General features: G+C 43.8%; 1 protein-coding gene across 1 annotated transcript in view; it reads left to right on the forward strand.

The window, feature by feature from the left end:
- Positions 1 to 7,000, forward strand: part of OTULIN (OTU deubiquitinase with linear linkage specificity) — a 36,699-nt gene extending 29,699 nt beyond the window's left edge. The window contains exon 7 of the mRNA XM_002815441.6: positions 1,246 to 7,000. Within this exon, the coding sequence (XP_002815487.1) occupies positions 1,246 to 1,440 (195 nt within the window). The 3' untranslated portion in view covers positions 1,441 to 7,000. The remainder of the gene's footprint in view (positions 1 to 1,245) is intronic.
- Positions 7,001 to 13,180: the final 6,180 nt, after the last annotated feature.

The following is a 13,180-nucleotide window of genomic DNA, read 5'->3' on the forward strand; positions in this document are numbered from 1 at the left end:
TTTTTCAATAAGAAATTTTCAGTTTCTTTTTTGAAATATATATACCATAAAGTTCACTCTTTTAAAGTTTTGCAGCCATCACTACAGTCTAATTTTAGAGCATTTTGTCAAAAGAAACCTCATGCCCATTAGTAACCACTTTGTCTTCCTTCTAACCCTAGGCAGCCACTAATCTACTTTCTGTCTCAATGGATTTACCTATGCTGGACATTTCATATGAATGGAATCATATAATATGTGGTCTTTTGTTTATGACTTCTTAGATTTAGCATAATATTTTTAAGATTTCATCCATATTGCACCATGTATTATTACTTCATTCCTTTTTATTGATAAGTAATATCTCATTGTATGGATGGATCACATTTTATTCATCTGTTCAATAGTTTGATGGGTATTTGGATTGTTTCCACTTTTTAGTTCTGTGAATAACCCTGCTATGAACAGTCATGTATAATTTTTTTTATGTGAACGTATGTTTTTAGTTCTCTTGGGTATACACCGAGGAGTGGAATTGCTTTAACATTTTGAGGAACTGCCAGACTGTTTGCAAAGCAGCTGCACCATTTTACATTCCCACCAGCAATGTATCAGTGTCCTGTTTCACCATATCTTCACCAACACTTCTGACTTTTTGTATTGGGGTGAAGTTCATATAATATAAAATTGACCATTTTAAAGTGTACATCTCATTGACATTTATTACACTGCCGGTGACTACCACGTATATGAAGTTCTAAAACATGTTACCCCCAAAGAAAATCCTGTGCTCATTAAGCAGTCATTCCCCATTATCATCTTTTTGGTTATAGTCATTCTAGTGGGTGTGAAGTACTATCTCATTGTAGTTGGATTTGGATTTCTCTGATGACTCACAATGTTGAGCATCTTTTCATGTGCTTTCTTGGTCACTTGTGTACCTTCTTTGGAGAGAGGTGTCTGTTCAGATCCTTTGCCTAATTTTTAAGCTGGTTATTTGGTTTTTTGTTTTGTTAATTGTTGTAAAAGTTCTTTATTCCGGATACAGGACCCTTATCAGACATATGATCCATTCTTGATTATCTGCTTTTTTTTTTTTTTTTTTTTTTTTTAAATCGAAAAGGATTGGGGCTGGACCCAAAGCAGGAAGAAAAAAGGTTGTGGCTTCACCATTGCTGTGCACTGTGGGATAATGGATGAAACATGTGTTAAGCCACATTTTTCAGTGTGATCTTCCTCAGAATACCTGTTTGCTCTTCTTCCCAGGTTGAAATGTTCCTTCTTGCCTATGCTGTGCGCCACACCATCCAGGTGTACCGGCTCTCCAAGTACAACACGGAAGAATTCATCACAGTCTACCCCACCGACCCACCCAAGGACTGGCCAGTGGTAACGCTCATTGCTGAGGACGATCGGCACTATAACATCCCCGTCAGAGTGTGTGAGGAGACCAGTCTATGAGAGACGCATGCTCCTGACAGCCTGGCGACGTGGCGAAGATGCACAGGTGGCTCCTGGGCTTGGGCTGCAGGTTCGGGGGTCTCTAAGAACAATCTCTGAGAAGAACCCTTGGGCCCCTGGGAGCCAAGTTGGACAGGATGTCCTGAAGACTAGCTTTTGATAAGAGAAATTAACCAAGTCTTTCCCCTCATCTATGATGCAATATATTTCAGTGGGGGCCTTTAGAGCACACCTGTTGGATGGTGCAAACCATATCTTCTCCAGAAGGCAAATACTTTTGTATCAGAGGAAACTCAGTTTTGGAGAGGAATATGTTCTTTGTATCTCAAATCAAAACTCTCTCTAATGGTAAACTGGCTTCTAATTTTTTTAAGTACAGTATTTTTTTTTTCCCCTTTAGTAGTAATGGGTTTCTATAGATCTTCCTATACAGTCTGCTTTAACTCAGGACCTTGAGATTATGAGACTGATGTGCTACCCACTGCACTGAGGGGGCCTCTAACAGTCGGCTTTAAGTGGTATAATTCTGGGATGGATCTGTTACTTGCATAGTCATGACAACCTCTGGTAATCTCCTTTTTATGAAGGGAAGAGCAATGGTTTGGACTTATATCTTAATTAAGGCTATTTTAAGCAGATTGTTTTGCAGCAGATTAAGAATTGGGTCCCAAAGTGGGTTATTTCAAGGCATTTTTGAAGACTGGAGGAGCGTAGGAGGGAGTGGTGAGGGAACCTAGAACTTCTTGCTCCTTGTGACTATGACAGATGTCTGATGCCTCCAGCACACTGGAGTCTGGGGCTTGGTGCAGGTGGTGCCCCATCAGTGTGGACAGACACTACTTGCCTTTGTGGTTTAGTGTTGGAAGCTTTAATTATTCTACAGTTCCATAGATTCACAATTTTATAGCCAAACAGTTTGTATCCACCTGCTTTCAGAAGAGGAACCAAAGGCCAAATTACTTTGAGGTAGGGCTTAGCTGGACCTGGGTTTTCCTGTGCTCTTTTCATGCTGTGTTGGAGGGTATGTCCATTGCCAGGTCTGTGTAACCCGTCTGGGGCAGGGGATGAGTGACAGCAAACCATCTTAAAATTTTTCATGAGTACATTTAAGCAGAAGCATATGGGAATATGAGTGCAAAAGTGTGGCTGAGCCGCGTATGCCCTTGATTGGTTTTGGGAAGCCTGAGGGAGGCAGCCTTCCTGGCTACGAGCCATCGCCTGCCCAGTCAGGCTAAGGGTGGTGACTGGGGTGCTGAAGGGGCAGCTCTGCTGAGCATGGTCTGCCTTATGGCCTGAATTGTCCTCAAGGGGTGTGGACTGCAGATGGTGTTCACACGAACCGGAGACATCACTCTTTAGGATTCTATTGGCAGCCCCTGAATTGGCTCAACGTTTGTGGAGGTGGTGTTTCCCTGAAATACTGAGCTTTGTTTTATAATAATTAAAATCTTTATTTGGTCGAATTTAATATAGTTTAGAAGCTATTTTTTTTTGAGGCAAACGTTTTTTGAAAATGTAAATTTTGTTTTTAATTAAAAATAAAGTCTTAGTTAAGAAAACTCAGGATGCACAAAACTATTCAGACTATTACTTTAGCTTTCTCCCATTACCTCATCAGTAATATTCACCACATTTTGCTAAATGTTTATTGATTAGAGTGTTGAAATCAAATTCTGCTCTAAATGTGTGTGAATATATTGGAGAGGCTTTGTGTTTTTCACTGTGAAATGCAATTGTGCCTTGAATAAGAAGGTACCTAGAAGCCAAATTAAAGTAATAATGACTTCTTATTGGCTTTGATTTTTCATTGTAGCATATGGGATTGTACAGCAGGAGATGCTTACCATTCATTTCTGATGTTTTTTAAAGCACAACTCGAAACATTTCGATCATACATACATAGCAGTAGGGATCTGTGCCCTTCAGGTACATTGAATCTGACCATCAGTTTATATATGTCATTGAATTTTAAGAATACTCATGTTAATAATAGTCATCTATCCTTGCGTTTTGAAAATGTTCTAATCTTAGTGAACTTGAATTGGATTTCTGGGTAAAAGAATGTGTTTCTTTTATGTTGCTTTCTGTCCGAAGGCCTTGTCAGAATCTGTCAGACTCTTGTTTAGGTTTAGTGTGATCATGGCGTCAGAGAAGCAAAGCTTTCAAATAAATAGTACTTCAGGAAATAGAAATGATTGACCAACTTTAAAAATAATTTTTTTTTTATTGCAATATGCAGCTTCAGTTGCCCAGAATCTTAGTTCCGTTTCTCATTCTTGGTCTTGAGCTGGTCAGGTGACATCAGCAGATTAGAAGTTGAATGGAGATTAAATGGATTCAGGAGTATGTTCCACTTAGAGCAATCTTCAAAATGATAAGGTGTTCTAGAAGAAAGGAATGTAGTAGGAACTATACTATGCCTAACTTTCTATCCCAGAGTTTCTTGCAAGAGTTTAGGAGTTTTGGACCCTGTGTATTGGCAGAAAAGTTATCTCCATCTTAAGCAGGCATGACTTTTATACCTGTGAGCTCATTTAAGGTGCATTTAAACCTAAAATAATTTCCCTGTATTATGCTTCATGGAATTAACACTGCTTTTCCAGAACATTTTCAGATTCCCCTCCTTACATCCTGAGCTCCTTCTGTATATACATCTGTTGATGTTATCCATCCACAAGGAACAATGATAGTCACATTAGAGAACAAGAAACCAGTAATACATGGTCTCTAACTGATGATTCGGGCCTGGATTTGATTGAAAGTGTTTGCAGTTCCTCTTCCGTAGAATACAGAGTGGCTGAAAATGTTTTCAATGCACAGAACAGGATGAATCCTTTTTTCTTTATTTAGCGATTTACACTTTTGTTACTCTATTATATATTCAGTTAGTGTCTGATAAGATTTTCTTTGCTTAAGGAGAACAGACATTGCCTTGGTATTTTTTTTTTTTCCCTCCACCTTTGGAGCTTATCAGGTAAAAATCTCAAGCCACATGAATTTTTAACACCTCTGTTGGGAAAAGCCTTTGTGAGTTTTTATGTACTTGGTCTTTGTTTTTGTTATTCATCCTGTGTTGTTATTCATTGCGTCCTCCCTCTTCCCAATGTGCTGTTTTACCTAAGAATTAGTTTACTTTCTGAAGATCTTTTAGAGAGAGGCTGTGAAGTGCTGAATCACCTTTAATGATACAGCACTCCTGCCATCCCGGCATCTACATAGGACTTATATAGACTTCCTGAATGTGACTTCTTCAGATACTAAAGTACAGTTGGATCATTTTCTTATCTCCTTTTCTTAAGCAGTACTTTGCAGCTACTCCCCTTTGAAAGCCAGAAGCATAAACCATTGGGGAATCTTAACTTGAAGACATGCAGTAAAAGAAATGCCTTTATGTAAGATCTGTGAGTACTTAAAAAGAAAGCCCTCAGTGTGTGTGAAGTGAATGTGAAATACATAGAATTCCCAAATAGTTTAGCAAAGGCAGGGCACAATATCAAGTAATTTAAAAATGGTCCAAGGAACTGTAAGAAGGAGGAACTAATTCTAGAATAAATGTTAAAATGCCATTCAAGAACAAAACCACAGATGCCAGACAGACCTCCTGTGCTTAAGTTATAGAAGAATAAAAATCTGAATGAATGGAAGGCCTTACGTGTATACAGTTTACAAATTCCTATTTCTAAAATTTAAGTCCCTTATTTAACAGAAATATGTATTTTAATGCTTAACTGTCTTGGGAAACCTCATTTGTGACATCATCTAAGAGGATGGAAAGACCAGGGAGCCAGTGCCACGTTGAACAGAAGAGTGGTTTAGTGAATGTGTGAGGAAAGACACGGGCAACTGATTATTAATGTTTTTGTAATTCAGTTTATAACTTGGAGCCATGAAAAGCAACAAAACTAAACTGGTTTGACAGCCTGCCACTTCTGGCTTTTCCTGTAAGTCACTAGCGGTAGGTGTGAGGTGGGCTTGCCCATGACCAGGAGGGGTGTGTGTGTGTGTGTGTGCATGTGTGTACATGCGTGTTGGTCTGCAGTCACAGCATACCTTTATGTGCACGTGTCCTCGCAGCTTGGGACTCAGCAGTATTCTAGGAGGGTGGAGGTGAACTGTCCCATGTATTGTATTATATATTTTTTGAGATGGGGTTTTGCTCTGTCGCCCAGGCTGGAGTGCAATGGTGTGATCTCAGCTCACTGCAACTTTTGCCTCCTGGTTCAAGCAATTTTCCTGTCTCAGCCTGCTGAATAGCTGGGATTACAGGCATGTACCACCACTCCCAGCTAATTTTTGTATTTTTAGTAGAGATGGGGTTTTACCATGTTGGCCAGGCTGGTCTCGAGCTCCTGGCCTCAGGTGATCCACCTGCTTTGGCATCCCAAAGTGCTGAGATTACAGGCATGAACTACCGCGCCTGGCCCCATGTATTGTATTCTTTTCAGGGTATATTGAAATCTATTACCGGGAATGGTGGAATGGGTTTTGGTATGTATAATGGAAATACATAGAGTGGTTATTAAGTCTAGAAACACATACATTAATTGTATTGAAATGTTATATCAATACATCATTTATGATGTGTGTCTGGTCCCAGACCTCATGGCCACCAGTTTGTTTAAGCATTTTGAATGCTTCTTAATAGCATTTATTAGCATTAAAGGAGGAGGACACTGTGTTTTCTCAATTAATCTCATTGATTTGTTTGGTATAAGTTTGGGTCAGAAATGAAACTGCCAAAACATGGATCAGTACAAGGAAGGGACACAGGGCTTAAAATGTCCACAGTCTTGGCAGTGGACTTGGCAGTTCTCCCAGTAAGCAGAAGTACTTGAGCTTAATTCTGAACTTCAAAGTAATATTTTATACTTAATTTTAGGAGCTTTCATTTACGTATTGAAAAATGCCTTGACTGTATTCACATAAATGGTGCTAAAACATTGTACCCCTTATAAGAACCGCAGCAATCCACAGTAATGTTGGTTACTTCTGAGTATTTTGATAAAGGAACAAAGTCAAAACGAATGTATTTAATAAGCTTCTTTCTCATTTTCATTGTTATTATAAAAATATTTTGGTATTGTTGCCTGCATTTTAGCCACTTCTAACTTTTTGTATTATGAATTCGGAGAGGATAACAAGCCAACTTTAGACCCTCTGCCAGTGGCGATGGTGTTTTTCTTCCGTGGGTAAGCCATTGTGAATGGAGGCTGGCGGAGCAGCACACTGTGTGAACCTGGCAGCGCTCATCTTGGCTTGTTTAGCAGTGCCTCTGTTTACACCGTAAGATGTTCAGCATGTGTCCAAAATTTCGCCTGCTCTGAAAAACATGCCCCCGAGGCTCTGTGCAGTTTGGGGCCTTGGTTCCCACCTGCAGATGCGGTCAGTTGCCTGGCTCCTGGGGCCAGAGTTTCCTCTCTTACTTGTTGAGTCTCTTGTCTTCACTGTCAGAAGCTGAACTGACTTGGGGGCTTTGCTGTTGATCCACTTTAGCAAACCCTGCTGCAGAGGACTGTAAAAACAAATAACTAAAAATAAACTTAGAAAATACAACTCAGAAGCCTGGCTCTGTTGCTGTGGTCAAATGCTTGCCTTTGAGGACTTTGGCAGATTGTGCTATTGCATTGGGCTCTAACTTTCTGGCACCCACAAGGCAGACCTATGATGTCCACATGGCTGACTCTTGACCCCTGACCATTGTGAGCAGGGGAATCAAGGGTTTAGGGAGGCAGTATTGGGCAGTGTGGAAGAGTTAGATGAGATGAAGCAGTTAGCACAGTGCTTAACCCATACTAAGTGCCCCCAACCCTGCCAGCCAAATCAGGTGCATAGTTATCAGCTTGGGTCTAGATTCAACAGCATTCCCGCTGCCCACTAAAAGGGTGGGCTTGAACAGTTCCTGAACCTCCCTAAATCTGTTTCTTCATCTTTACCACACACAGTCTGTCTCAGTGGTGGTGTGGATTAAGTGAGGTGCTAGCACTTATTAGGGGAAGATCCTCCAGACCTGTAAAGCAGGGCTGCAGCCTCAATTCTGACCCAGTCCTGCTGTGTGTTTGCCGCAAAGAGGTTTGCTGTGTGTGAGACATTTCTTTATGAACCATTTCCACTGCTGGAAATGTACCCAGCAATGTGATGGCAAGAACTTCAACAAATTGCTTATGAATCAGGCTCTCATTGGAAGAAGTTAATCCTCTGAAGAGGGGGAAGACTGGACTTTCAGAAGTATCTTGGGGATAGAGAATGAAGTTTGAGTCAGCAGAGCTCTGCCTTCCTGTTTGTCAAAGAACTAGAGTCTGGGAGTCTTGCAAGATGGAGCTGGGCTTCTGAAGAACCCACTGGGTAGGTACTGGGCGTCCATTAGACGGCAGTGCTAAGTCGGTCACGTACAGCAGAAAGACCTCCCCATTATGAACAACAAACCACTTTCCTCCTCCAGTGGCCCATTCATTTGGATTGATACACTTTTTCAGTGTCAGAAATGCACTTTCTCCCTCTACTTGTCTGAATTAACGGTGCTCTGCTCAACTCTGTGGACAGTGTTTCTTGAATTTCCTTTTCCACCGCCTTTTCCCACTCAAGAAAGTGTAGAGAAAAACAGGGATGCAGGCTGTGGGTCTTGTGGAAGCGCTTTACAACCATTAAATAAAGAACACCAGCTGCATTATGTGTGTTTAAAACGAGAGGTTGTTTGTACAGTATTTTTCTGTTGACCACTTCTGTCTTGCCTGAAACCTGGGCATTCTTTCTGTAGTTTCTCTGAATTTTCTGTCTCACCTCCTCTACCCTTGCCTTTTGTCTGGGCTCGGTTGCCTGTTCATGTTCTTTGCCTCTGACATTAAACTCTCCCTAGTTGCATATGTGCTTGAGATGTCTTAACAAGTTGTCCTCTAAGTGGTACCGTTGATGTACAGTCCCATTGGAGAGCACGAGTGTGTTTCCTTAGGCTCTTACGACACTGGCTTTATCAAACATTTTGATCTTTGCTGAGCTGATGGTTGGAAGTCTGACTTGCATTTCTTGAGAAAGGCTGAGCATGTTTTCATTTGTGTAAACCATTTTCAGGTCCTTTCCTGGGAGCCATCTGTTCATGTCTTCTGTAACCACTTTTGAGTTTTCTATCTGAATTTCACAGAAATGAGATAGATGTAGGGTGGGAGCAGTAGGAAGGAAAGGCAGACCAAGGGGTGTTAGGGATTCCATGTCAGGCCCTTTGGTTGCAAGTAACAATAACTCACTCAGAGTATTTTAGTTCAAAAAGGGTTTGGCCTTCTTCAGGGACAAGAAGAGAGCACTGAAGACCAGAAGGTTACAGGAGGGAGGGCTGTCGTGCTGGTGTCCTAGAGTCCGCATGTTCAGGTAGGAATATGGGAATGCCTGCATCCATTCACCAAAGAGTGCCAGCCCTGGGGCCAGGCATGGTTCCAAGCTTGGGGATGTAGGGGTGAGCCGGCCAAGGCACAGTCCTCCCAGCCCTCTCCATCCTCACCCCAACCCCATGCCCACCCTCACCAACCCTCCCCATCCATACCCTCTGTGCTCACCCTCCGCATCTGCACCTCCCCCTTTGCCCACCCTCCCCATCTGTACCTCCCGCTGTGCCTACCCTCCCCAGCCCTCCCCTCTGCAGCCCTCCCCACCTTTCACGGAGCTCTTGTGCATTTGTCACTGGTGAGCAGAACTGGCGTGACTCCAGGGATGGAATCACAAAGCAACTATTTTTGTCTTTCACTGTTTAAGACATAATTCAATCGGAGACCTTCTCCTACCCCTGGTGAAAACTCAACTCAGGGCGACCCATCACCTTTTTGAGCACTCTGGGGCAATAGACTTTATAGTCCTCTTAGGTTGCCAAATGCTTTCCTAACTCAGAAATTGCAATATTGCATCTGTGTGAGAGTGAAAGCTGTGACAGTTGCTCACTGCCCTGTTTGGCCCTCCAGAGTTAGAACAGGAGGAGGGAGCCAAGACAGGGAGGGAGCAGAGATCTCAGCCCTCCATAGGAATTGTCCTGTCGGCCGCCCTTCTGGGCCCAGCCAGGGCTTTGTTCTCATTCTCTCACGGGGTACTTTCAGGAATCTTTGAGGCCCCCTCTGTCTCCCCACTTCTTGCCTCCGGCTTAGGGCCTTCCCATGTACCTTGACCAAGGCAGCTCCTGGGATGTGCTAATGCTGTCGCCTCCGACCACCACTTCCTCCTTTGCAGCTCGTAGGAAGCCAGTGATAGTTCTAGCTTCTTTCTACTGAGCCCTGTCCACCCCCCTAGGTGGCCTTGTGGGGCAGGCCTTAAGATGACCCCAGGCAAGCTTGTTGATCTGTGAGGCCAGGGTCTGGGCCAAGGGAAAGACTTTTGGACCCCCTGCCCTGTCAAACTCGGGATTTGCCAGCCAGCCCCAGTGCCCTTCTGTTAGATTTGACGGGTGAGTCAGACACCAGCCCACTGAGTCCCCAGGACTCAGGACCCCATTTCAAGCTTTGAGTATTACAACTCCCTACCCCAGAAGGAGTGGGACTCAGTGTCGCTCTCTGCAAAGAAACCATCTCTACAAATTCTTTTCAAATATCTACTCTTGGTCCTTTTTTGCCCTCCTCGTGTTGAGGGATGGCAGAGTCAGGGAGTTCAGACTCCTGCAGAAAGAGGCCGGGTGCCATCAGGAGTCCCCGTTTGGTGTGGCCGCCTTCTCTTTGGTGTGAATGTCGTCCTCTCTGGCTGGGTTCTTATTTTCTACACATAGCTCAGGCGTAAGCTGGTGCCCACCCGTGTTAAGTATCAGGCTGGTCCTGCAGCAGCCCAGTGCCTACAGTGAGGAAGGACCTGCCGGGCAAAGCAGGGCGCTCATCAGGCCAGGGTTTCTAGAACCATATCCCAGGCTGCTGAGAATGGGTGTGTGGGTTGTGTGATGCAGAATTCTAGGAGATGTCATTTCCATCATAGTCCAGGGAAACACTCGAGCCTGGTGGAGGGAGATGGTTCAGGAGGGAGGCTTCTGTAGCATCCAAGCCCAAGGTGAGCAGGAGCCCCCTGAGCCGAGCTGCTGGGACTGAAGAGGAAAAGGAGAGAGTGGGAGTGAGATGCTAGGAGGCAGCGCTGATGGGGCTTGGGGACTTGACTGAGAGGAGTGGGACATGGAGTGGGTTTCTGGGTGGGTGCCCCTGTGACTCCTCTAGATGGGGGAGACAGAAAATGTGGAAGGGGTGAGGAAAGAGTGTACAGGGATGGGCTGGAGGCCACGGCCCTTCTCGGCCCCTGAGAAGATGTTGGGACGTGACTGGATACACCCAGTGACTGGTCTGAAGCTTGGGAACAAGTTAGGGCTGGAAAAACAGACTTAGGCATCACCGCTGTATTTGGAGCTGGAAATAGGCCCAGATTAGGAACCTGGGCTTGTGAGGACTGGATTCCCAGCGAAGGTGGAAGTGGGCCTGCCAGCCATTTGTATACTTTTCTGAAGAGCGTGGAATTAAATAGCATTGGGCAGGTTGGCATTGGGGGAAAGAAGAACCGGGCGAGGTTAGGACGTGGTCTTGCTGGCATGATGGAGGAAACACTTTTTACCTCAGACCACACGTGAACTGCAAGCATCTGCCCTGATGGTGCCATCAGGGGCAGTGGAGATACAGGCCGCTCTCCTCAGCCATTTCCTTTAGACCAAGAGAGCTTTTATTGTGTAGCAGATGAAAGACCCAATGAGAATTTGAGGTGTATAGTATAATGTAAAGTTTGGAAATAATGATTGCACTTGTTAATTCTGTTTTGGTCTTTGGAATCAAGGGTTTCTGAACCTGAGATAAGCAGCTTTTTCGTTTCATAAAAGCTCTAGTCATTTTTCTCTGTTGAAAGTGGACCACAGTAATGTTCATGGATTTGTTGGCTGTAGCACTTCCATGTGGCTTAGAAGCTTAGCAGACACGGCACCTCCGCCTTTGTGAACTGCAATTGGCCATTCCGCAAATCCTGGTGCTGCAGTAGATTAGAACTGTGTAGAAAAGATCTGGTTCTAGAGGAGAGGAGGCTGATCCAGAGGCGTCGTCTAGTCACTTGCCTGAATCACAGCTAATAAGCAGCAGACAGAATGAGGACTCACAGCTCCTGATTTATTTTCTCCTTTTGTTCAAAGCCCAGTGTATTGAACTGGGCAGTCAGCATGATATTTACTGTTTTATATTGTCCAGGTAAGAAACCTGGAGCTTATTGGGAGCAGAATTACAAATATAAGCAATGCCAACCTTCCTTGCACCTTAGCATTGCCTTTAATAGTGTCAAAAAAAAAAAAAAAAAAAAAAACCTAGAAGGAGGCATAGTTTTCTCCACGGTTTTTGAGAAATTCTCCACGATTTTTCTCCTGAGCTAAGCCAGTGAGACTACAGAGGATAAAGAGGAAGGCGTGGAAGGCAGAGATACCAGGGGACAGGGCTTGGCGGGACTCCACTGGCGTTGGGGGGTTGAGGAGGAGGTTTCCAGGTGGGAGGTAATTGTGCCTCCTCTAGATGGAGATGTCAGGGGAAAGCATGGGTTGGGGACGTAGATTTGCCCCTTGTGGTATTAAGAGTACCACTCCCCACAGGGACAGTGAATGATGCTGGGGCCAGCGCAGCTCTGTATTGTCTTTAAGGCAACCAGGAACTGAACACACGACCCGATAGCTAGGCCTGAGGACATGACATAGCCCATGCACTGTGGCCGGGAGCACAGCTCTAAGCCTTCAAAAACATGGTTGGTGTTAGAGGCAGTAAGAGAGAAGCACAGTGGAGGTAGGACTGAGATCTGGGATTTTAACAAAAGGAGCAGTAAGGTAGGAAATAGGCAATCCCAAGCGAGTCTGTAGGATGCCTAGAATCTTACTGACTACAGGTATGTAATGAATCACTTTCTACAATGTCTTATGAGGAGCTAAAAAAAAATTAGAGCCATCTTTCTTTGAGGTTAAAACGTGATGCTTTAAGAAAAGAGTGATGCTGGCTGGGCGTGGTGGCTCATGCCTGTAATCCCAGCATTTTGGGAGGCAAAGGTTGGCGGATCACGAGGTCAGGAGATCAAGATCATCCTGGCCAACATGGTGAAACCCCGTTTCTACTAAACATACAAAAATTAGCTGGGCGTGGTGACGTGTGCCTGTAGTCCCAGTTACTCGGGAGGCTAAGGGAGGAGAATCGCTTGAACCCGGGAGGCGGAAGTTGCAATGAGCCGAGATTGTGCCACTGCACTCCAGCCTGGGCAATAGAGGGAGACTCTGTCTCAAAAAAAAAAAAAAAAAAAAAAAAATGATAAAAGAGTAATACTTTTCCCATAAAGACTAAGAAGAGTAAGAATCTCTTAGATGTGGGCAGGAGGATTGTCGGGCCCTGCCCCTCTCAGGCTCACCAAACACTTGCTTCATTTTGGCATTCCCATTTGAGAAGGTGTATAGAGAAGTTGGAGAGGGTTCAGAGAAGCATTTTCAATATTACTGAAGTTATGGGAAGTAAAAGTAATTTTAATGCAGGATAAAATCTGAAGAAATAGGTTATATTTAAGTAAGACAGGGAGTTTAGAGAAATTTCCCAGTGGTTAGAAGTTTTAGCAACCAAGGGAAAGGGCAAAATGTTAATCTCTCAGGTAAATTTGATTAAAAGGGAAACTGTAATCAGGATTAGGAAACCAAGTAACTTTGCGGTGAGTAAACAGATGCATGGTTAGAATAAAAAAAATGAAGAAACTAAAAGCAATCTCAATTGTATGCCAAATGTTTAAGCTTTACTTA

This window comes from Pongo abelii, chromosome 4 (genome assembly GCF_028885655.2).
Source record: "Pongo abelii isolate AG06213 chromosome 4, NHGRI_mPonAbe1-v2.0_pri, whole genome shotgun sequence".
Lineage (NCBI taxonomy): Eukaryota > Metazoa > Chordata > Mammalia > Primates > Hominidae > Pongo > Pongo abelii.